The sequence below is a fragment of the Mustela lutreola genome, chromosome 4, assembly GCF_030435805.1.
Source record: "Mustela lutreola isolate mMusLut2 chromosome 4, mMusLut2.pri, whole genome shotgun sequence".
NCBI lineage: Eukaryota > Metazoa > Chordata > Mammalia > Carnivora > Mustelidae > Mustela > Mustela lutreola.
The window spans coordinates 48,040,156-48,065,008 of NC_081293.1; the positions used below are offsets into that span (position 1 = coordinate 48,040,156).

At 56.3% G+C, this 24,853-nt stretch overlaps 1 protein-coding gene across 4 annotated transcripts in view; it reads right to left on the bottom strand.

The window, feature by feature from the left end:
• ZMIZ1 (zinc finger MIZ-type containing 1) overlaps positions 1-24,853 on the bottom strand; it is a 232,659-nt gene that overhangs the window by 91,028 nt on the left and 116,778 nt on the right. For all 4 annotated transcript variants that reach the window (XM_059169783.1, XM_059169782.1, XM_059169784.1 and 1 more), the window contains 3 exons: positions 18,240-18,348; positions 12,137-12,250; positions 4,270-4,375 (listed from right to left, as the gene is read on the bottom strand). In XM_059169783.1, the coding sequence (XP_059025766.1) occupies positions 4,270-4,375; positions 12,137-12,250; positions 18,240-18,299 (280 nt within the window). In that variant the 5' untranslated portion in view covers positions 18,300-18,348. The remainder of the gene's footprint in view (positions 1-4,269; positions 4,376-12,136; positions 12,251-18,239; positions 18,349-24,853) is intronic.

Sequence of the window (24,853 nt, forward strand, 5' to 3'; positions counted from 1 at the left end):
ACACACACTCACCACCACACACAGACACAAACATACCCAGCCACCGTGACACACACACACACACACACACACACTCACCAGCACTATGCAGAAACACAAACACACCGACACCCTCACCACCACACACAGGCATGTACCCTTCCAGACCCAGATACATATCTCCAACAGACACACACACACACACACAGAGCCATATGTCCCTATAGACCCACAGACACACACATACACACTCACCACACACACACACGCACATACTCACCACCACACAGGCACACATCCCCAACAGACACACAAATATATGTTCACCACACACACACACACATGTTCACCACCACACACACACACACCGACATGTAGCCCCTACAGACACAGAAGCACACAGGCATGCTCACCACCACACACAGACACGCACATCACACAGGGAGAAAGTCTGAGGGGCAGCAATGAAGGGAAGGACAGACAGGGAGAGACGTAGGACATCAGAGACCCTCAGAGAGAAAGGGGAGGGAGAGACGAGGAGGGTAAAAACTGCACAAGCCGGTCAGACACAACGGGAGCCCAGGCAGAGACGGAGAGGAGGGCAAGAGGAAGCATGGGCTGGTGGCAGGAGCTCTATGGACAGAGTAGGTGCTAGGTGTGCAGCGGCCTGGCCTGAAGAGGCCTGGGCGGGCCTGGCTATGGCCAGCGTGGCCACTGCACACACCTGAGGCCGTGGGGACCCTCAGAGCTATAGCCAGGGCAGGGGGTTACGACAGGTCATACACCAAGCACAGAGCCTCAGGGAATTGGAGCAGTGGGACGCAAGCTTGCTGGGGCAGAGAAATGCTGAGTCAGGTCAGGAACGGTCCGGGGGGTTGGCGCGCAGGGAGAAGGCAGACCAGAGCAGAGAAGGAGGGCTGGAGAGTACTGTTGGCTTGGCAGCCCTGGGCCTCAGGTACTGCTAGGTCCCCTCGCTTCCACGATGAGGGAATCTCATGAATCCTCACAGGCAGCCTGTGAAGGAGGCATATCATCCCTCTCTACAGATGAGCCACGGGTCTAGGAGGCAGGCAACATGGCGGAGATGGGAGCCCGTGCAGGAGCTGCCTCGGGAACTCAGGGACACCACTCAGCAACTTGTGGCCTCCGCCCCTCTCATGGTCCAGCCCGGCAGACCCTTTACACTGACAGTGAAAGCAGCAGCGGAAGCCTTCCCCTCAGGCTGGCAGCCTGCCTTCCCAGAGGAGGGGCCCAGCAGGGGCCCGGCTGGGAACCTGAGTCCTGAGGCCCCTACTTCTCCAGGGGCTGGGGATGATCTGTGAGAGGTGCTTAGTCACGGCTGTTGGTGCTGACAGGGGTTTGACTCCCAAGAAGGGCATTAAAGCAACAGCAAAGCCACAGGCATTGCCAGGCCTCGGGCCTCAGTGTCCTTAGCTGCAGAATGGGTATGCTGAAGCCTCACCTCAGGGTCTACCATGTGACTTAACTAAGAGACACAGTGCCTGGAAAAAGGCTCAATAAACTGTAAGGAGTTGTGCATAACTGGGAGTGCAAACAGAGGGAAGAACACAACCCCTATTTCAGGAGAAGTGATGCTGGAAAGGCCACTCAGCCAAGGGCAGGACCACCTTGGAGTGACTTGAGGGAAGTAAAGGGCTCTCCCAGGTGGAGGCACGGCCTCCAAAGTCGAGGTCCAGAGTTAGCTGTGATGGGGTGGCCAAAGACTGGGCCTGGGGTCAGGAGGCCATAGGTTGAAGTCCCAGCTCTATCACTAATGAGCTGTGTGACCACAAGGAAGTCACAAACCTCTCTGAGCTTCAATGTCCTCACCCATAATAAGACAAGACTCCATGTCTTACAGAGCTGAGCGTTGCAGCAAAGGATAAGACAGCACCTAGCATGTATCAGCAGGATCCTAAGAGACTGTTGAGGAAGGGCTGCATAGAGACCTGAGCCCCTTTCTCCCCAACAAGGGAGCAGCTGGGATTCTGGGACAGCCCACTCTCCTGTCCCCGCCCCCCCACACCGGGGGCCATGCTTTCCTGGTCTTGGTGTTGCCTCTAACACCGTGTTTGGATTCATCCCTGACTCTGCACTCTGTTCCACAGGAAGCGGAACCCTACTGGTCCAGCCACCATCATCCTGATGTCCCCAGCAATCTGTCAACCCTCTCCCGGCATCTACACTGCCGCCTCCCCCTGCGCAATCTGTTCTTCCTTTGTAGTCAGAGCGATCTTTGTAGCTATGTTCTTATTCTCAGTACAAAACCCACAACCCTCAAGACAGGCCCTGTGCTGTTGACTTCGCCTCCAGGCTCTGGAACCACTCTCCTTGGTTTGGTTCTGCCACTAAGTCATGCTTCCTTCTACCTCAGGACCTTTGTTCAGGCTCTTCTCTTTACCTGGGAAGCTCTTCCTTCTTTTCTTCAAGTATGCAAAGGTTCTCGACCTCCAGGCCTCAGAGAAGCCTTTCCCTACTCCTGAGTAGTCTCATAACATCCCCGACTTTTCCCTCCTGAAACTTATCACAGCTTGAATTTACATATGCCCATGCACACATGCACACCCGCATACACCTATGATTATTTGATGTTTTCTTTTCTTCTAGACCGGGGTCAGGAACCCAGAGCCAATCACCTGATTCCATAAGTGCGATTTTATTGGAACGAGCTGTGCTCATTTGTTCACATATTATCTAAGGCTGCCTTTGGACAGCCTGCAAAGCCTGAACTGTGTACTATTTGGCTCTTCACGGACATTTGCTACCCCCTTGTTCCAGACTCTAAGTTTCCCAAGGTGGGACCACATCTGTTGTAGCCTTCATCAGACCCCAGACCTGGCCAGGTGCCCAACAGAGATATGGAGATATATGTTTCTTGGATAAGTAGGACTTTTTACCTTGTCCAAATTGTGTTGACTTAAGTTATTATTAAAATTGCAGATTCCATTAAGAGTAGACATCACTTATGAGATTCCCAGACCATTTTCTGGCCCACAGCTCAGTACGATAGCACCGTCCCAACAAGGGCTGGTGGGGCAAAGGCCCTCCGAGCTAGCAGTCACTGCACACACATTCCACAAATGACCCAGAGTCTGCGTGCGTGGTCTGCAAACGTGCATGGGGAGGAGCACAAACCCGCACTCAGGAGATTATAGGTTGAGCAAATTTATGAAAATACATTGGAAGATGTCTTTGAAACATTTTCATGAAGCTGTTTCTAGAGCTACTCCAAAGAACTGATTGACGAATTCAGAGAAAACGTCTGTTTTATTGTTATACAAAGGAAATAATTGATTTTCTTTTCTTTTTCAATGAATTACTCAAACATAAAAAATATTAACAATATGTAGACGCTGCATTTGGCACTGCACATATATCTAGAACTGACCGTGACCCTTGCAGGGTAAGGCTTATTGTCATTCCTGCCTTCCCAAGGAGGTAAACTGAGGCTCAGAGGCTACACGGTCAGAAAGTGACAGGGCGGGGCTGTCCCAGGTCTGTGGGAGTGAAAGCTTACGCCAGGCCCTTAGCTTAAGGAAGATAATGAGGATGATGGGAAATGTAAAACTGTATCTTTGGTGTGCTTAAAGCCCTCAGCCACAGAAGGCTGCCAGCACCTTCTGTGGCCTTGGTTTAACCTGGAAGTAAGAGGTCCCAGGCAATGACAGAGTGGCGACGGAGAATATTATGCAGAGAATACTATGCTTTTAGAAACCTGCATGTACCAATCCACTTGTATTTTGGATTTTATGTTAAATACAGATGTTTTGAGTGAATACAGGGCTAAGAATGCCCATTCTGGCATATAGGCCTGGGCTCGAACCCCAGCTCTGCCGCTTTCCAGCTGTGTGACCTGGAGAAACATCCTCAGTTTCTCTGAGCCTTGGTTCCCTCATCTGTCAAATGGGGATGATCACAGGGCTTACACCCAGGGGTCATTACGGTGATGAAATGAGATGATGCATGTCACCCTTGAACCTTGGGTGTGCTTGGGTCCTTCGCTTTGGGTCGTTCAAGGTGTGCATGTCACACCTTGAACCTGTGGTGTGCAGGGGTCCTTCGCTGGCCCCGAGGCACCCCCGCAGGTAAGAACACACTGCCTGAGAGGAGGGACAAGCCTCAGTCGCGGGCTGCCCAGCTTGGTGGACAAACCACTGCTCCTTGGAGGCTCACACCACACCTGGATGAACCAAGGCACCAGCAGGCAGAGGCGGCGCGTAGCCCCGGGTTCAAATCCAATCACGCTCCCACCTCTCCATGACCCCTATGGAACCCCCAGCAGTCACCTACCCGCAGACTTGGGAGTGAACTTGTCTCGGTTCGCAGCACACACCGCCAGCAGTCTGTAACCGAGGTCCAGGTCAAACCCTTGCTGAGCTGCCACTCGACTGACCACCTGCCAGCAAGAGAGAGAGGAAGGGCGGGGTGAGTCACTGCCAGTGCCAGGCCTCCGAGCCCAGAGTGGTACATGTGTCCATCTAGCAGGCAAGGCAGCTGAGGCGGGCAGGCTAGGCTAAGGCAGGTCCCCAACATCAGGCAGAGCTGGGACTCAAACTCTGCCTCACTCAGTTGCTCCATAAAGCTCTTCCTCCTTGCCAGGCCCTGGGATCCAGACCCCTGCCCTCAGGGGTTTCTAGTCTTCCCGTGAGCCTAACCCCAAAGTCCAGGCCCTGTGGCTTTCAAGGGCTCCATCTGGCCACATTCCAGAAGGTGCTGTACCACCGTGTTTTGGATGGCTACAGGCCAGGCCTCTGTTCCCTCCTTCCCCTGGGGCAGCTTCCCAAACTCCCTTCTAAGTCCCAGCCCGGAAGTCTCCCACACCTAGCACCTCTCACATTCCCTCCCTGAGCTCCTGCACCCACCTTCGTGGGTGCTTGCTGCCCTCACCATTCCAGGCATGGTCCCCACCCAGCGGCACTGGCCCCTCCTGAGTCAAAACGTGTGCCTGGGGAGAAGCAAGGATTTAGGACATGGCTCCGACGAGCTGCAGTGTGGAGCTGCCGGACAGACTGCTAAGGCTTCTCCAGGTGGACATGTCCATGCTTCTCAGTGCTGCACTCTGTGCCAGGCACCCTGCTGCCTCTCAGGCCCAGAGACCACAGGGCCCTCATGCACAGCCTGGGGTCTGTCTCCAGCATGGGGCACCTGCTCAGCACACGGGAGGCTTCCATTGGAGTGTCGATGGAAGCTTGCTAACAGCTGTGTATTTGGAGTCCCTCCCTTCTCCTTGAGAACCTCTGAAGTATGGGCCAGAAGGGGGAGAGGTGAGGGGCGGGGAGCGCTGTCAGTCCCCTGGGGCAGTGTGGGGTGGGGTGCTCTTGGGAGCCCCGCAAATAACTCCACAGGCTGCACTCCTTCCTGCCCCTGCCCAGGTGTCCTGCCACAGCCAGACCTACTCCCTCTTGCCCGCCTCCCTTATTAATGGCAGCAAAATTAGGTTTCCTTATGAAGAAGGAAGGACCTTGGAAAACAGAGTCAGTGCAGCAAGCAGCTGGAGCCGCTATGGTTGAGTGGGAGAGGAGTGCTCCCAGATGTGGGAGCTTGAGGGAAGACTCCGTCAGAGAGCCCCTAGAGACCACCTGCTCCAGAAGTGCTCGGAGGGCCTCAGAGGGCCTCAGGCTGCCATGGGGTTTGGCCTGGCCCCTGTAACCATGAGAGTTTTTTTTTTTTTTTCTTTTTGCTTTATATTTAAGGGTTCGTTACAAGGGCTCTAGGGATACAAAAGGATGGGAAAAGTACTAATCTAGGCCAATCCTGTCATTTAAAAAAAGTATGAACACTTAAGACCTGGACAGAGTGTGTGTGTTGAACCAGGCAGGAGCCATGGGATGCCCTCTTCCCAGGACCACCATGGCCTCTGGAATGGGGTGTTGCCCCCCCATACCTCCTAGGAACACCCAGGGCAGGAAGGAGAAGGGACGTCTCAGGTTTGAATGTTTGCTCAGCTTCTCTGCTGCAAACAGGAACCCCTGACGCAGAGCTCCCCTGTTCCTCCAGGCCTCTTTTCCACAGGCTCTATTTGCCCCTGCCTCTACATATACCCCCGGGTCCAGAGGCTCTGGGCCCCCTCTGGGCAGGGTAAACTGGGTAACTGCAGGGTAAACTGGGTAACTGTTCATTTCACTGTCCAAGCAGAAAAACCAAGGTCACTGGCTCTCTGTGGCCCGTTGGACATTTTGGGTCTGGAGACTGGCACTGTCCCTTTAGCAAGTGAGGCAGGTGAGGCAGGCAGGTTAAGGCAGGTCCCCAAGATTGGGCAGAGCTGGGACTCACCCCAGTAGGCCCAGAAGAGTCACTTCAGCTTAGATGATGACTCTTGTGGCCTTTTCTTTGGCAGAACCTTGGAATGGATATGAGTGAGCATAGACAATTTGTTCGGACTAGTGCATCAGTGAGGCTGCTATTGGTGGGAAATGTTGACGGAGGCAAATAGCGTCATGAGAGTGCTGGCTCCCCGGTAGGAGGGTTAAATGAAAGCTTTGTGAGCAGTGAAGTGCCAAATTCTCACAGCAGCTCCACGAGGTGGTATCATTATCTCTTGTTTTATACAGGAGGAAACAGAGTACTGTATGAGACAAAGGTTACGAGTCTTGTCCATGATAGAGCCTGGATATGATCTCAGGCAGGCAGGCTGCAACGTCTGGGCTCTTTCCATGACAGTTTCTCTTTTTCAGCCCATAAAGGGTTAAGGCCATAACTCCCAAATGAAGGGAGAAGCCTCAGGCCCTGTGTTGAGGGCAGAAAGGCAAAGGTCCCTCTGTTTGGCCAATACTGGCTAATCCTGTTGCTCTGGTTTAAAACACACACACACACACACACACACACACAGAACCAAATAATAGCTGAACTGAGCAAGAGAGGCCTGGTGCTGGTATAGGGCTGTCCTGCAGGCCTGGGAATGTCTGCTTGTCACCAAATCCCCTGAGCTCTACCGTTCAGAAGGGTCACTGGCAACAGCCCCCTTTCATTAAGCCCAGAGAGGGCAGAGCCTTACTGAAGGCAGCACAGCACAGTGTGGCTAAGCTGGATCCCGAGGCTCTGGAGGCCTGAGATCCACCCCTTGGCCTGAGATCCACCCCAGCCCGAGGACCCTGCTGGAAAGTCCCGTGAGGTGGGTCTGACTGACAGTGGTGGGGAGGTGGGGTTAGGTGAGTAGACAGTTGTGTTTCAGAGGCCTGCTCCCCCCTCAGTGGGCACGGTACCCCCAGTGAGGGTCCTGTGTGCAGGTGGGCTGGAAGACCCCTCCTCCGGAAAGACCAGAGGGGAGAGGCAGCCGTGCTGCTGCCCTCTGCTGGCTGCTCAGGCCCAGCCAGCTCAGGGTGCTCTGAGACCTAGCCCCTGAGGTCCCAGGGGTACCTACAGGTCAGGGAGTCCAGCCCATAGTGCCAGAGAGGGAAACCGAAGCCCGGAGATGACAGAGGGCGTGTGCTCAAGGTCAGGTGGCCGGTTAGTCCCATCTAGGGAGTGTGCTGCCTTGAAAAGTGGTGAGCCTCCTGGCTACAAGGCAGGACAAGCTGTCTGGGGGATGCCAGAGAAGGGATTTCTGTTCTAGGCATGGGGCCGGACTCTGACATCTTCTGAGGGAGTCAGGGAAACTGGAGGCATGCCAAGGGGTACTCCAATTCTGTGCAACCTAAGGCAAGTTACTTAATGTCTCTAAGTTTCAGGTTCCTTCTCTGTGTAAGTGCAGGGACATCCTCTATTGCCACGGCAGGTGCAGTGGCTTCTGATAATTCCACGTATCCCAGTTCTGTCTCCCGGCTCTAACAGAAGCTCCCCAGGGCAGAGCCCTCTCCCCACTCTGCCACCCCTCTCGGTGCAGGATGTGCATGTATTTGGGGCTGCTGCTGGGGCTGCCGTGGAGTCAGGCACGAGAGGGGGTTCTGCATCTGCCACTTACTAGCTGTTCTACCTCACCCAAGTGACTTAGCCTCTCTGGGCCTCAGTTTCCCCATCTGTGAAATGCCCTCCCTGTGAGGATGAGAGTCAGGACCAGTCACAAAGCTCAATGAACGCTAGCTGTGAACATAGCCTGACAGCTGCAGGAGTGATTTCTCTGCTGCTGTGAGGAAGCTCTCCCTGGAGAGAAGGGAGGGCACTGCAGTTAGGCTGGCTGGCCTCTGTTCCTCTCTGCCACCTCCTCTCCTCCCTGTCTCCCCTTCTGCTGTTCTCTGGCCTCCTCCTTTCTGTTCCTTGAGCATATCCAGCATGCTCCACCTCGGGGGAGGAAGAAGGAGTGAATTCAGAAAGGCCTGATTTTGAGGGGCTCCTCAGGCATGGGGCTCAGTCCTGCTGCTAAGGGAGGGGCCGGGAGGTGAGTCGCCGGCTCATCAGCAAAAACCTGGTCTGAGGAGCAAGTGGTGACCAGGGCTCACAGCCCTCACCCCTGGGGAGGGGACTCAGGACTCCCACACTTCTGCATTGTGGGGTCAGAGGGTCCGAAGGGGAACGTGGGGCAGGGGAGTGCCAGTGGCTCTTCACCCCAGGATGACAAAAAAGTACCCTTTTTCTGCTTGAGGCTAAGTGGCTTTTAATTTCTAACCTCCAAGTAAGCCGGAGTCCGAGGAGTTTGTTCCCAGGGGTCACCCAGGGGACTGCTGCCACCTGGAATGCTTCGACCTGCCACCTGGATGGGGATGGGTGCGTGTGTTGGGGGGAGCTTGGTGGCTTTGCTCTGCTTAGGCCCCTCAGGATGTCTGACCTCCCGCATCCCCTTCCTTTCCAAGGGGCACAGCTGAGGACGTGGGACCAGCATCAGGGCCCTGGGGGTCGGTAGTACCCACCTAGGACTGTAGCGAGCTGCTCCCCCTTTCTCAGTGGCCTTGTTCATTAAGGAGAAGTGACAATTCCCTCCCTGCCTGGTCTGCAGGGTCTTCATAAGGATGTGCGGACACAGGGCCCAGGACAGTGCCTTGGGTACCAAGGGGTCTGCTCTGACCTCCCCATTCCCTGCACTTTCCTGCTGCTGGTTCTACGGAGTTCCAAGGGACAGTCAAACTCAACATCTCTGCCACTGTGGCAGGAGAACCAAACCCCTTACTGGTTAAGCAGCAGACTAGAGAGGTGCGGGTTAAAGCCCACCATTCAAGCAAGCGTATGCCGTAAACTGTCTTGCAATGAGGAGAGGCCCAGAGCAGCTGGCACTGTGCCTTTGTCACACCATTGTCCCAGTCCAGGAAGCCAAGGCCTCCTTGCTGTCTAGTTAGATCCTATAGGCTCCTCCCTGGGCTCCCTCCTCCAGGAAGACCTCCAAAAATCCCTCTAGCCTATCCTCCTAGGATGCTCCCCTCAGAACTCCTATCCTTGGGGCGCTCAGTGGGTTAAGCCGCTGCCTTCAGCTCAGGTCATGATCTCAGGGTCCTGGGATCGAGTCCCGCATCGGGCTCTCTGCTCAACAGGGAGCCTGCTTCCCTCTCTCTCTCACTCTGCCTGTCTCTCCACCTACTTGTGATCTCTGTCTGTCAAATAAATAAATAAAATCTTAAAAAAAAAAAAAAAAAAAGAACTCCGATCCTCACATAAACCATAGCCTATCGCTCACCTGCTTAATATCCTTCAAGGCCCCCAACCACCCTTCAAATAATATCTGAGCTCCTCTCCCTCAGCTGGCAGGTCCTGTGTTGCCTTGGTTCTGCTTCCCTCTTTAACCTCATCTTGCGTCCTTTCCCTCTCCTGTGCTCCAGCCATCTGACACTTTCTTTCTTCCCCCCTTCCCCCCTTCGTTCTTTTCTTCTCTCTCTTTCTTCCTTTCCTTCCTGCCTTCCTTCCTTCCTCTCTTCCTTTCAAGATTTATTTATTTATTCGAGAGACAGAGAGTGCATGTGCGTGGGGGAAGGGGCAGAGAAAAGAGACTATCCAAGCAGACTCCCTCCGAGCACGGAACCCCATGTAGGGGCCTGATTTCATGAGCCCTGAGATCAGGACCTGAGCCAAGGACAACGCTTCCCTGACCGAGCTACCTACTGTCCCAAGATGCCTTTCTGTTCCTTGAACAAATCAGTTCCTGGGGCCTTTGCACTGGTGGTTCCCTCTGCCCAGAGCACCCTCCCCTCTCCTGGCTGACCCCTTCTTGCCATTCTGGTCTCAGCTGGGGGGTCACCTCCCTCAGGAGGCTTCTCCTGAGCAGCACCCCAATCCCTCTCATGGGGCGCTGGCCTATGTCCCTATTTACTCCTTTAGTGTTTAGGGTCGGCCTCCCCCATCCTCCCCGGGAACATACGCTGTTGAGAGAGGTCCGCTGCGCTTGCTGCTCTGCCTCTGGTGAGCACAGGGCCTCGGTGAATGCTTGTCAACTGAATAAATGAGTGATGGGGCTGGAGCAGGGCCAGTCACTGCTCATCTCGTGCCCCCAGGCCCACCCGGCCTGCTCAGGGCCATCACCTGATGCAGCTCTGAATCCCTACCTCCCAGGCAGGGCCAGGCTTGGGCAGGGTGCTGGGAGGCTGTGGCAGCCAGTCTGTCAGCACCTTGAGGTGGCCGCCACCTCCTACTTCATTTCACTTATGGCTGCCAGCAGCTGGGATGGAAACGGGGGAGGCCTCCGGTAACATCTGTCCCTGCCCGCAGGGCTCAGCCTGAACCAGGATCCCAGCAAAGAGGATTACAGGAGCTGGTAGAGGGAGGGGAGCCCAGGGGGCTGGAGGATGAGGAGGGTGGGGGAGTGCAGATGGCCGCCTGATTTGGCTTGGTGGTTCCAAGGGAGCCAGAGGCATCGGCCTCCACCGCGGGAGTGCTGAGGGTCTCGGCTGCACACCTGGCTGACATCCCTATGGGCCAGGAGCATTTTCTCTAGAGGCAGTGGGGTCTTGGCTGTGTGACCCTGGAGAGCCATCTCAGCAAGCCTCAGTTTCCTTTAGAAAATGGGGATGATGGTGGGGCCGGCCTCACGGAGTGTGAGGACTCGGTGAGAAGGTGTGTCGTGGGCCCAGCTCCGTCGCGGGCACAAGGGGTGCCTGGAAAGGATGGCCCACGACCATGTCACTCTCCACTTGCTCCAGGCCAGGGCTGTGCTGGGGCCTTTCGCCGCCCTCCTCTCTGGAGCTTCTCAGGGAACGTGGCACCCCCCTGTTTTACCTATTGCTCCTTCCCGGCCCGGCATCCGCCTCGGCCTCTCCTCCCCAGTCTTGGGACAGCGAGGCTCTGTGGCCATCTGTTCACCCATGTTCTCTTCAAAGCTGACTCAGGGCCTTCTGAGCAGCTGCCCTCGCTGGCCACCAAGCCTCCCTCAAGCTCACGTGGCTGGGGTTGTTCACAAGCTGTGAGCTCTTTCCAGGCAGCTGTCCGGCGGCAAGCTCCGGGTCTGGCCTCTGCCCAGCCTGTGTCCTAGGTCCTCACTGAGCTGAGTGAACTTCAGCTCTCTGGGCTCTGTGGTCCGTCTGGTCCTTTGCACATGCTGTTCCCAGTGCCTAGAACGTGCTCACTCTGCCTGGCTGCTTGGGAACTCCGGCAGAGGGGTCTGGGGCTCCCTGCCTCAGTTTCCAGCCAGCCGCCCCACCTCCCGGGCCGCCGATGCTTCCCTGCCCGCTGCTGCTTTCTCCTTGCACACAACTTTCTTGGCCCTCTCTTTCCATGTCGGGCTCCCCCGCTAGAGGGACTCGGGCTGGGCAAAGTCTTATTCTGTGGTTCCCTAGGACTTAGCAGAGGAGACCAGATGTGACAAATGAGGGATCAATCAGTGTTTATTTGGATAGATGGATGGCTGTAAGAGGAGCTCAATAAATACTTCTGTGAATGGGTAGCAGGACGGAAGGACGGATGACTATAGAAAGAGCTCTAGAGATGTTTGCCCAGCTGGATGAATGAAGGACTGGATAAAAGGGCAGCTACAAACCCTCCATGACTCTGCTTCACTTCGGGTGCAACATCCACCCTCATCAGACCTGGTACTCCCCCCACGTGGGCCTGGTGCTTTCCTATCCAGTGTGGGGAGCCCACACTATCCCGAGGGTTGTGTTTCCCCATCAGAATGGTTTCCCTGAAGGTGCACGCTGGGGGGCGCTCCCAGAAGGGCTGTCCCCTCCAGCACTGGTGTCTTTCTATCTCTCATCCTGTTGTCTGGGTCCTCTCCAACACCTGAACAGGCACGTGAGCCCCTCAGGCATCTTCCCCTGGCACCAGTGCAGGTTGGCAGGGGTGGGGGGGTCGGATGCAGACTCACCGTCAAACAGCCCATCAGGCTCTGCTCAAAGGGCCGCTGGAAGGCTCGCGGGTCTCCACACCAGTCCAGCAGCTCCGTGGCGGCATTGTGGAAGTTGGCAGGGTTCTGTAAGTGCTGTGGGAGAGGGAAGGAGGCAGCATGAAGCCCCAGCAACAAGGCCAGCAGGGGTGGCACGTGGGTCTGGGGTGGCGAAGACCCCAGGACTCCCTGGGGATGAAACGTGAAGGGGGGTGCTGGTGCCAGGATGAAAAAACCTCGAACAACCGGTCATTCACTTTTCCCGTGCATCCATCCCACCCAATCCCTGCAAGATGTGGATTAGTAACCCCATTGCAAAGATAGTAACACCAAGGTCTAGAGAAAGACAATAATATTCAAGTGTTTTCTGGATGCTGGCTGTGGGCGCAGGTGAACTCTGCAGGGTTCAGGAGGGTGGCCTGTGGCCCCCATGCTTGTGGGCTGGCTGTCCTCGAGCCAGGGCAGGCTAGCCCTAGAGATTCCTTCTTGATGCCTCTCCCACTAACCACTACCACTAGCACAGCCCTGGTCTGGGCATCCACCAGCTCTGACTGCAGAGGGAGCTCAGCCATGGCCAAACAGGGCAGGGTCAGGCGGCTTAGAGAGAGGTCTTTGGGCTACAGCCAGCCTGGGAATTGAAGTGCAAGCACGCTGTGCCCAGGATATCCTCACACTAAGGTATGGCATACGTGGCTTAGCTTCCCCAAACCAGATTTCCAGGCCCAGTCTGCTCGTCTTGTCAGGAGGGGTCCATGCCTGAGCTCAAGCCCCTCGCAGTCAGGGGACCTGAGTCGGCAGAGACTGAATCTTGGTGCCAAGGCCTCTGGATCCTGCTTTGGACCCAAGTCACAGCGCAGCCGGGGTAGCTTCATTCTCTACCACCTGTCCAGGTGTTCCCAGGCCCTGCTGAGCCTAGCCTTAGCCCAGGGGATGAGTGACTCGCTCAGGATCACACAGCAGCGCAGGGGCAGAGCTAGAATTCCAGGAATAGGTCCTCCAGAGAGACATCTAGGGTGTGATATAAGGGTCAGAGCACAAGCCAGCTGCGAAGGGGATGGTGGGAACTTCTAAGGCCCCTGTTGCCTTGGTGCTGGGAGAGACAGGAACAGTAGCTTCCCCTGGGGTGGGCACTCTATTCCAAACTGCAGCTCGAGCCTGTCTTCAAGACAAGGAGGCCGGGCGGGGGCGGGGTTGGGGTCATAGCAGCCACCAGGTCCCAGAATTGGGAAAGAATGGCACATACAGTGGGAGCCCCTGTGGGGCAGGGCCCCAGGGGCTCCCTCTGCCTTCGCCTCCTGCTAGCTGCCGACCCAGGACAGTCCCTTCACGTTCCTGAAACTCAGTCATCCCATCTGTAAAAGGGGGATGACGGATCATGGCTTGGTGGTGGGAAGTTTTCTTTCGTTTGTGCAGGGCTTCATGACTATTCCTACGACACGGTTCGTGTAAGAAAGATTTAAAAATGGATGGAAGACAGTGAAATGAATTAGAACATGGTGCCCCTAGGGGAGGGAGCGGTGGAGGCAAGCAAGAGGACAAGCAAGCAGCAGCGCAGCCCTCTGTCACGGGGCTGGGGAGGCTTAGACAAGAAGAGGCTCATGCGGCCCCTGGCACGGCGCCTGGCGCGTGGGGTGTTCCCACGTGGGGCTGCCCTTGGCCCTGACTCTGGCTCCCGGAGTCTCCCCTGGAAGCACAGCTGCACTCGGCAGCCCTCAGCCCTGGCTCACACAGGCTCTCTCTGCAAAGGCAGAGCTCCCTGCCCTTGACGCAAAGGAGATGGGAGCAGCCTCCGCATGGAGGACGGGGCCCTTTGAGAGGGCAGTGGGGACTTCTCCCCTCTGCCTTCTGTGCCCGCTCTCTAACGTGGGCCCCTTCTGAGGCCACGAAGCGCAGGGTCGGGGGCAGGGGGCATCCCTGCTCCACATGGAAAGCCATGCAAATGGGCTCATTCCTTGCCTGGCAGCCTCCCCTGGCTAACTAAGTTATTCCGTTTATTTACCTGATGTCACACCCAATTAGCTGGGTCAGCAGCCACCACATGCTGCTCTCAGAGCGGCCTGCCCGTAGCACCCTCACTCCTGGCACCCCCTTTGGGGCTCTGGGCTCACAAGTGGCTTCTGAGGCCAGTCTCCGGGGCCCGGTTTTGTTCTGGCCCCCGGAGCACACCGTCTTCCGTATCGTGGCCGGCCCACCTTCAAGCTTCTCCACCTCATGTGGCCTTCAGACTGGTGGGTGTGACTCGCTGATAAAATGGACACGGGTGTCCCGTTCAGTGGCTGCTGCTCAGCAGCTCTGTGGCCTCAGCCACGCCCCCGCCCCTCTCTGGGCTTCTGTTTCCCATTTCGACTATGAGGTCACTGCCTGCACAGAAACGGGTGACCCAGCTCAAACCCCACCTCGGCCACTGAGCTCCACAATGCTGGGTGTGCTCCTGAGTGTCAGACCCCTCACTGGTGAAACGGGGTGCCCATAGCCTGCAGGGTTGCCCCACGGCTCGGGAATAATTTAAATCATGACATCCCCATGAGAGAGTCGGGGCCCCGTAGAGACGGCTACTGCTCTGACCTCTGTCCAGTTTCTTCTCTCCTAGGAGCTTCTGGAGGGTAGAAGTAGTGCCCTGTCCCCCTCTGGAACCCTCAAGACTGGCCCAAGGCCAGGTCCGCACAGAAACAGTTGGTGACCCGTTCACTGTCCAAAAGAGTCTATCCATGGTGTAGGCTGGCAACCTGGCCGCTGCAGGACAGGTCCCTAGTGGCTCGTGGAGCAACCAGGGCTGGGAGGGGCGGAGCGTGGCCAGCTTGTGGGGGAGCTTGGCCAGCTGGGGGGGCAGGGAGCGTGGCCAGCTGGCGGGGGGAGCTTGATCTGGGGATGGGAGCACAGATCTGAATCACAGGCAGAAGCCTCCCTGGGTGTGGCCGTTCCTGGATATCAATGCTTCACTTCCCACCAGACCGACTGCCTGTCTCCATGGTTTCTGAGACGATCTGGGCTATATTCACTGGCCACTGGGTCTGTTGGGGGCAGGATTACGGGACACCAAAGCCTAGACCTCTTGGACTGACTACGCAGACCAAGTGATGAATGCATCTTCTGATTAGACCATCTGTGATCCAAACAACCTGTCCATCCTTCCAAAAATGAATCGGTCTATCCATCCATCCATCCCCTTGTCCATCTACCCATTCAACCATTCACTACTTTATTCATTTCCCATCTATCCATTCATCTGCCTACCTATCTGTCTATCCATCCAGAAGTTATCCAACCTCCTGTCCCTCCATTCATCCATCTGTGTATCCATCCATCATCTATACCTACCTGCCGAACTACCCATCCCTATGTCCATCCGTCCACCCTTCCGCTCATTCCTTTAGGTATCCATCCATCAGTTCACCTCTCCCCTGATCCTCCTCAACCTCTGTGGGCCATGGCCTGGGTGCTGTATTAGGATCTGCTGACTTTGAGATGGATACAGCACGTTCTCTGCCCCTGAGGAACTAAGCCTGGCAGGTCTGATATGTGCCCCACAGGGCCGAGGGCCCAAAGGAGAAAGAGCAGGGTGGGTGAGGCAGCTGGGTGCCCAGGAAGCAGTGGGGCTCAGAGATGGGCAGTGCAGTTGCTCAGAAGGACCGTGAAGCTGGGGGAGGCTGTTGTGCAGGAATTAGCCAATTTGTGCGTGCAGCCCAGATGTGTCTGTGACCTCTGAGTGGGCCCACTGTAGAGAAGGCACTGGTTCTCCCAGTCCTTGGGGCTGAGACAGGGGAAAGGCAGCTGGGAGGGAAGAAAGGCAGTGAAGTGCTTGGGGGATGGCCAGGGTGAGCAACGGAGAGAATCAGGATGGAATGGGTGGGGTGTGTGTGGGGGGGGGGAGGTTGTGCTTAGAAGTGAGGCAGGGAGTCTGAGGCTGCAAAGCCCCTGATGGGAGCCATAGGCCCACCAGCCAGAGAAAGGCCCAGCCAACGCATCTGTCATCCTCAGAGCATGCAGACCTGCTCGCCTTTCTCTTCTGATTAGGACAGGGGACGTCTGAGGATCAACAGTCTTCAGCCAGACGCGCTGCCCTCTGGAGCAGCCACGGAGCAGACAGACGTTAAGGGCCGAGCTGTGTCTGACTGGAGGTGTGGAGGTGGATGTGGGGGCGTCGGGAGCTCTGGATAGCCCTGGGAGTCATTTGCACAGTCTGCTCACCCTCACAAACGCAGCAGGGTCTGGCCCCAGTGCAGAGCTCTGGGAGTGTGTGTGCGCGTGTGTGCGCGTGTGTGCGTGTGTATACACATGTGTGGGCTGGCCAGCCGGGGAGGGCAGCTGAGGGGATCCCTGGCCTTCCAGCTGCCCTGGCACACACCGGCTGGGTGTCCCTTCTGATGTCATTCTCCAGACCAAGTGGGGTACTGTGGCGGGTAGTTAGCAAGTGGCGGAATGGGGGCTTGGACTTGCTGATGGGTCAATCTGAGCCCTGGGGGCCACACTCGGAGGGGGGAAAGTGTGCCCTGATTCCTGGGGACGCAAAGCCAGCCACGGGAGAAAGGTCAGCTCGTGAGCAGGTCTCAGGAGGAGCCCGTGCCCAGTGCAAGGAGGGGCTCATGCTGGGTGGTGGGACTGTGCTGTTGGGGGTGGAGGCCACTGACAGCAGCCCCTCAGGGCTGGGAGAAACTGGGCCACAGGCTGAGCTGGGAGAGAGCCCTGCAGAGCCCCAAGGAGGAGGTGAGTGCAGAGTTGGAAGGAGGGCACCGTCTGGCTTCTACTCTGTGACCGTGAGCAGAGGCGTTGTTGGCGTTTGGGGGAGCTGTTTGGGCTGGGTTCAATCTATAACCGGTCTTCTTCAATTTCCTCTCCTCTGACCCCGCCTGGGCTTCCGAGAGAGCTCTGCTTGATATTTATGAGAGGACACACGCCCAGTACTTGGTGACTGGCCTCAGCTCCAATGGGCCCTGGGAGGGCCGGCTGCGGGGGTGGTGGGGCTGGGAGCACTGCCTCCCCAGGAGTCCTGAGGCCAGTGGCCCATGCTGGGACCCATGTCCTGTTAAGCTGCCTAAGCTAAGGGCCTCACCCCAGTGCCTGCCTCCCCCTATGCTGAGACACTGAGGATAATAGCCCCTGCCACCCCGTGACGGTCTGGACCCATCGGATGGGTGGGGAAACTGAGGCTTAGAGAAACAAAGGGATAGGCCTGAGATGACACTGTGGGCATGTGGAAGAGTGAGGATTTGGGCCCGGGTCTCTCTGATGTCAAAGCTCAGCCCCTTCTAACATCTCGCTCGCTCCTGGAGTACGGTAACACTCTAGAGTCTGCACAGACACCTCCATGCAGGGCTGCCAAGGGGGTACGCCACTCCTGGTCAACACTGGGGGGCGCCCGTCAGCTTTGGCTCAACCAGGCTCTGAGTGGGGGGTGGGGGCTCTGAGCCCACCTGGAACCTGCCCCACTCTAAACAATCTGGAGAGGACGCTTGCGGGAAGATCTCCTCTAGAACGCTGCATGAGCATGGGCGGATGAGGGAGCTTGCTGTGCTCAGGGATGAGGCCCTCCTAGCATGAGTGAAGCTGGGCTGTGTGACCTCAGCCGACCCCCTTCTCTTCTCTGTGCCTCTGTTTCCTTTTCTGTAGTGTGATCTAATTTCTCCGAAGTTTTCCTTTTCTGTTTCTTTATAGAGAACCACAGAAGCAGAGGGGTGGGGAGCTTCGGTCTAGGAAGGAGACTAAGTACTTTACTACATCTTCACAGCAGCCCAGATGGCACAGCAGAGCCCAGAGAGGGCATGACGCTGGCCCCAAATCACACAGCCGGGAAGAGAAAGGGACGGGAGCGGGGGGAGGGGAGAGGCAGGGAGGAAAGGGACCGTGTGGAGCTGGCACATGAACCCTGGTGTGCAATGTCAGTGTGGGTGACAAGAGACCTCGGGGTGGTCAGAGAGACCCTGGGCAGTCAGCCCTGGCCTGCCATCACCGCCACCCAGCACCCAAGAGGCCCAGCTCCACAGTGCAGGCCAGCACCCCTCCTGCTCTGCCTGTCTTACCAGCCCTGCCCTCGCTAGCTGTGCCAGGCTGGGCAGGGAGGAGGCGTGAGCGCAGGCCACACACCCACCTGCTTGATGCACTGTAGTCGGTCATTGGTCTGTTGGATGTGCCTGTCCATAGAATTCATTCTGGCCGTTTCACTGGGTTCTACCCGAGAGCCATGAACGTTGTCCAGCCTGTGAAGACAGAAGAGGGCATGTGTCACTGGGGTTGCACCAGGCCTGACAACCTCACAGCCACCCTACAGCCCCAACACAGACAGACATGCTGGGCCCAGTGGCTCCCAGCAGGTATTAGGCCCCTTTGGGAGCAGTTGTGGCCTCTGTCCTAGCCAGCCCCGTGCTGGAGGGAGGAACTTCAGCCACAGCTGCCTGGCCCAAGAGGAAGCCCGTCTGGGCTGAGGGCGGGAGGTGCTCCTGGGTGTTCTCTGTGGGTGACTCACATCAGCCCGGAGTACGCATGTCCACCACGGGACACGGAACAGCACACTCGGGCACACTCATTTCTACACACCTGTGAGTGTGTTGGGGGGCTGATGGGGATGGCAACCCCATCTTCGGATTCCCAGTTCAGGGCTTAGCTTACCTGACGTGGCTCTGTGTGTGTGCAAGTGTGTGTGCACCCACGTGGAGGGGTCAACCCACATGGCCCTCATTGCGTGTGTGGTGTAAGAGCAGCGACCTGCCACGGGTACCACGGTCCCCCACCTCAGACCCCCATGCTTTCGAGTTCTTCATGCTGTGAACCCGATTCCATTCCTCCCTTTGCCTTCCTGGGCAAGTAGGGTGGGCGTCCGTGCCACCCCCTTTCCAAGACAAGGAGACTGAGGCTCAGAAGGGGATGGGAGTCATCCACGGTGGCACAGGGAGCCAGGATGAGAGCCCAGGCCAGGAACTAGGGCTCTGGCCGCCAGCTTGTGGCTCAGAGGGCAGGGTCCACAGACGTCACGGCCACCAGGCTCACTTCCTGAATAGCTGTGGGCCTCAGGAACTCCAACATGAATGTGACTTCCTTCCGGCGGGGGAAGCTAGGTGGAGGAAGCCCCCTCACTCCAGAAAGTCCCCAGAGTCCCTGGGCCTCTCCAGAGAGGCCACAATGGCAATGGCAGAGATGGGGAGAAAGAGAGAGAGAGAGAGCTGGAGAGTCTACCCAGTACTCAGTGACCCAGGTCTTTGGGCCAATACAGAAATCTGCCCATGGCCACTGGGTTTGCTTTCCTACAACCCAGTGGGCATTTCAAGTGACAGACATAGGGTGCTGGACAGAGGCCCCTGGCCCTCGGCCTTCTTCGCTCTCCCATGGCACTGCCCCTCAGAAGTTCCCCTCAGTTCCTGCGGCACCCCCCCCCCCCCCCAGAAGTCCCCTCAGCTCCTGCGGTGTCACCAAAGGTCCCATTTACCAGACACCTCCCGCACGCTGGGGCCCTGCATCCTCTCCTTTACTCTTCTGTAAGACTAGAATCATTTCCATTTTATAGACAAGGAAACGAAGGTCTGAGATCTGAGATCACCCAAGTCCCCATGGCCCGTAGGAGCCTGTCTGGTTCCATGTCCTGACTCTCTGTCCCCTGCGCGAGACCCCCTGGCTGAGGGAACTCCCAGCAGAACATGCCGGGGCCCAACCTTGGGAAGAAAGGCCTGGCTGTACTTCGAAGGAGCGCTTTACCACACAGCTCCTTCCAAGCACTTCCTATCATTCCATCTGTATTGAAAAGGCAGCTCATGGGGTGCCTGGGTGGCTCAGTGGGTTAAAAACCTCTGCCTTTGGCTCAGGTCATGATCCCAGGATCCTGGGATTGAGCCCAGCATCAGGCTCTCTGCTCAGCAGGGAGCCTGCTTCCTCCTCTCTCTGCCTACTTGTGATCCCCGTCGGTCAAATAAATAAATAAAATCTTAAAAAAGAAAGAAAGAAAGAAAGAAAGAAAGAAAGGCATGCATGGTTCAAAAATCAAAGTCCAATGATGTTCTGGCTCTGTCCGTAAGCTCCCAAATGGTCTTCCTGGTAGGACCAGGGTAACAGGTCTCCTGAGGGGCACAGAGAAGCAAAGATATATGGGTACTATTCCCTGCCACCCCTTAAGAAGAAAACACATAAAGTGATAGCATTCTAATACAAACTGCTTGGACCTTGCTTTTCTCCTCTGAATCGTATCTCAATGTTTATTCCACATCAAGATACAGAGAGCCTTTTTAAAAAAGATTTTATTTATTTACTTATTTGTCAGAGACAGAGAGAGAGAGAAAGGCAGGCAGAGGGAGAAGCAGGCTCCCCACTAAGCAGGGACCTTGATGTGGGGACTCAATCCCAAGAACCTGGGATGATGACTTGAGCTGAAGGTAGACGCTTAACCGACTGAGTCACCTAGGCGTCCTATAAAGAGCCTTTTCAGTTTTTAATAGTGGCCCAGTATTCCTAGGCACGGATGAATCACTTACCCAACCAAATTCTGAATGTTCACCCCTGCCGGGCACTGCCCCAAGGTCAGAGGCCTTGGCTGCCCTTCTGCTCAGAGGGCTCATGCTCCAGACCGAGTGATGAAGCCTGGAGCTGTCTCCAAATCCATAGTGCAGACGGGCCTGTGAGATCACCTTTTATACTGGCCACATCATCCACATGTGAATTAATCTGGAGAGCCTATTCTTAGAAGTGGAGTTTCTGGGTCATTTGGGCATTTGCACTTTTGAGAAATGCTTTCTGGGTTCCCTCAACCTCAGAGCTCTCCCACAAAAAGGGAAAGGGAGGGGGAGTCCTCCACATTCACTTTTTCTATCCTCCAACAACCCTCCATGCACCCCACCGATCACATGTTTACACCCCCCAGATTACCAACCTCTCCATCCATCGCTTATTCACCTAAATGCCTGTCCGTCTTTCTGTCTATCCAGCCACCTATCCACGCATCCACCCAAATACCTCTAGTCTCCACGTGCCCACCCATGCACGCTTCCCACTCACCCAGTAAATACTTTTCAGTATCTATACAGTGCTGGGTCCTCTGCCAGATCCAGGAGCCACGGAGAGATTACTAAGCCAGTATTCACTCCACGTGACCTAGTAGGTGACTCTTTGTCGAGCTCCTGCTGTAAGTCAGGCACTGGTCCAGGCACTGGGCGTGGACAGACATTGTTACTATATCCCCACTTTACAAATGAGGAAAGTGAGGCTCAGAGGTTTTAGCAGCGGTCAGCTCTAGATTCCGGGCTTTCCCATTACAACCCAGACTTTGGTGCTGCTAGCGGGGGAGGGGCTGGGGGTCTCCACTGGAGATTGCTGCGATGTGGTAGCCAGTTGTCATGGGAGAAGAGCATCGCTCCCCTTGCTGCTCCTGGAGGACCCCCCAGCAGGGGCTGAGTTTCTTCTGAGTTTACTCGTCTAGAGTCCCAGCCTGCACTCACTCCTCCAGGACTCCTGGAGTCAGGGACAAACCATGGTGCCCAGTTGGCCAGCAGGGGGCGCTGTTGATGAAGCTAAGTACCCAGAGAGCTGGAAAACCCGCTCTGTGGGGCTCTCTCTTTAGCGCCCTCCTCCAGTGAGGACATGCCGGCCCCAAACAGAGGGTTTTGAGTAAACTTCTCTGGCTTCCTAGGTCTCGGATTTCCCATTTGTAGAGCAGGATGGTGAGTGGGGATTAGGCGGCCTCACAAGACTCTATCCCTACGTAGACTTTTCCCAGGATGGATACAGCATTTTCATCTAGGGTCAGAGCCCTAGTGGGACCTTGATAAATGCTTGTTGAATGGCTGACAGATCGTTTCTGGAGACTGAGGGGGCACTCGACCCACCCAGGGAAGCCCTAAGCCGGCATCTGGAAGCCAGACCCACTAGGCAGCCAGAGGCTGTTCCTGTCTGCTCAGTACCCACTGGTCTGGGCCTGGAACACTGGCAAGGAAGCGAGCAGGAAAGAAGGAAAGGTGTCACAGATCACGGGGACAACTGTGTGTCCTATAGGTCTTAATCTACAGAAGAACAATGTCCAGCTGATGAAGGAGACACTCACAGGTGAGGTGACATTCTTAAACTGCCGAGATCGGTGGGAAATTTTGATTATTAACAGCAGGAATGGATGAGGCTGGCGGTTCCAGGCCACACAGAAAAAGGGTGAAGGCCTGGAAGGCTAGGGTGCTGGGCGCGGAGACGGGAAGGGCGGGCTGAAGGAGTTAGGAGAGGTAGCTCATTGTGGGGCAGTCTGGAATCTTCCTTGTGCCTGTACCTGCCTTGTTTAGGCAGCAGGCCAGGTCCTGTGCATTGCTAATTTACTGAATCCTAAAAGGCTCACAGAGGGGAAGCAACTTGCCCAGGGTCACAGGCCCAGGAAGCAGTTGAGCTGAGATTCGGACCCTCTGCCTTTCTAACGATTCATGTGTTTTCTTCCGTGCTGGGCCCAAAGAGGGGTCCTCTTGTTCCGTCCAAACTGTCCAAACTCATCCACTTTTAAGGCCCGCCCCCCGACCTCCTGGGGCCACAGGTCTCCTGCAAGCTGGCAGCGCAGGGATGCGGTGCAAGCCCAGCAGCCAGCAGAGGTCGCTCTCCGCTGCGGGAGCGTTGCTTGGCCTGGCTGTTGCTTCCCTCCTCAGACCTCGGGCTTCTTTATAAACCTTTTACAAGTAGCTACAAATCCTCCGTGGCTGCAACTCCGGTGCCCACAGTGGCCGGGCTCCCTCCCAGCTGGAGACGGCTGACGACCTGGCTCTGGGTGCACCCGGGGCCTCAGTCCTGCCCAGTCGCCTGCCTGTCTCTGAATGGGGAGCGGGCTCAAGCAATCAAGCCCCCAACCCCCTCTGGCCTCTGACTCCTCTTCCTGGTCGGGGCAGCCATGTGCCTGTAGTCAGCCTAGGAGTCTGGGGGGACTGCGCTGTGATACCTTTCTCCAGGCCTCAGTTTCCCTGCGTGGAAAACAAGGCCTTTCAAACTCCAACATCTTAGGATTCCTGTGTCAGGAGCTCCAGCTCTTTGGAACACTCTCTCTCAGCAAAGTCTAGAATGCCGGACTTGAAACTGCAAAGCCTGTCCCAAGGCAGCCCTGAAAACTCTGCAAGGGAGAGCCCCTGGTCCGGGGAACCCTAAGATTGCACACGCACGCCTTCTCACCCTCGAGGCTCAGCTTGGCTTCACGCCACACATATGTGCTCTCTGCTAGTGACCCCTGAATCGGTGTGGTCTTCTGACCCAGGAAGTCTGGAGGGGCCAAGCTCCTGTTCCACATGCCTCACTGCCTAGCAGGCCGAGCTGACTCTTGGTGGAACCTCGCACAGAAGCCATTTTTAGAGAAAGCTGCCCTTCCACGCAGAGGGCTGCTCTGAGCTAGAATGTGGAGTACCAGAAGGATCCCAGGGACCACCTGGTCCCATGCCCTTCGCAGAGATGGAGAGAGAGGGGCACGGAGGAAGACAAGGGTCGAGTGGGACTAGCGCCTACCTGGCTGGCTCCCCCTGACAGCATCATGGCCCTTGGCAGGCTCTTCCCTGGAAATGGGGCACAGGCTACACTTAGCTGCCCTGTGGAAATGTGGGGTGCTGGAGCTAGAGGCGGCTCCTTAGGGCGGTGGGCCCACATCAGCTATACCAACATCAGGAGGTTTTATTTTTTATTTTTCACACTTGAGGCCAATAAGTTAACTGGTGCACTTAGCTCACATGTACCCAGAAAGAGGCATTTGTGGACGTGTGTGCACGCTCACATCCAGAGGCACTTTTTGCACACTCAAGTGCAGGAACACATACACATTCAAGGGCTGGCACAGATGCACTCGAGCATGCACATCTCCCGACAGCTTGCACAGGCAAGTGGCGGGGTCCCCAGGGGAGCTGTGTGAGCAGCGGTGTGCAGAAATGATTCAATCACCACGCACATCTGCAGCTCAGATCCCCCGGGGAGAGCGGTGCTGGCAGCAGGGGCGGCAGCGGGCTGGAGGTGGCAGGGGTAGGTGGAGGGCTTACCTACAGCCTGCAGAGCAGAGGCTGCGTTCTAAGACATGGCCAGGGCCAGCGAGTTTGGGACCTACCCACTGCTCAGCCTGGTGGGAGAGAGAGCCTGGAGGTCCAGGGGATGCTGGAGGTCTAGCCCCTTTACCAGCATTCAGATTCCCAAGAGGGATAGATGTCATGGGCCCGGAAAGATGTCATGGGACAGATGTCAAGTGACCCACCAACCTTGCCTATAATGGTGTCAGCCAAGTTCCTCCCTGGCCTGGCCGCCACCTCTCACTACTTCAGCCCCATCCCGTGTCCTCCGCATGGCGTTACTCCCTGCATCCTGGACCATACTCTGAAGATCATACCTCTGTGTCTTTGCCTCTGTCCCAAAGCCCAGAATTCCTGGTCCCCTTCATCAACAAGACCTGGGACAACCATGACCCTCTTTGCTGGTTTCCTCCAGCACAGCCACTCACTTCCATTCCACGTACCACCTTGGTGACACCAGACCAGGGGTATGTCTCTGTATCTTTCTCCCCCATCAGCTGGGCTGTTTTCCAGTTATGGATTCCCAGAGCCTAGCCCAGGGCCTGGTATGCAGCAGGTGCTCAGCAAAGCTCATTGGATGGATGGATGGACGGATGGACAGGTGGATGGACAGCCAGCGCTGGGCATACACGTGACCCACAGTATGGCAAGAGCTGAATATCTAACGACCGGGCCCCATCAGAGGAACTCTGGCCTCGGAGAGCCTCCCATTAACCCAGTC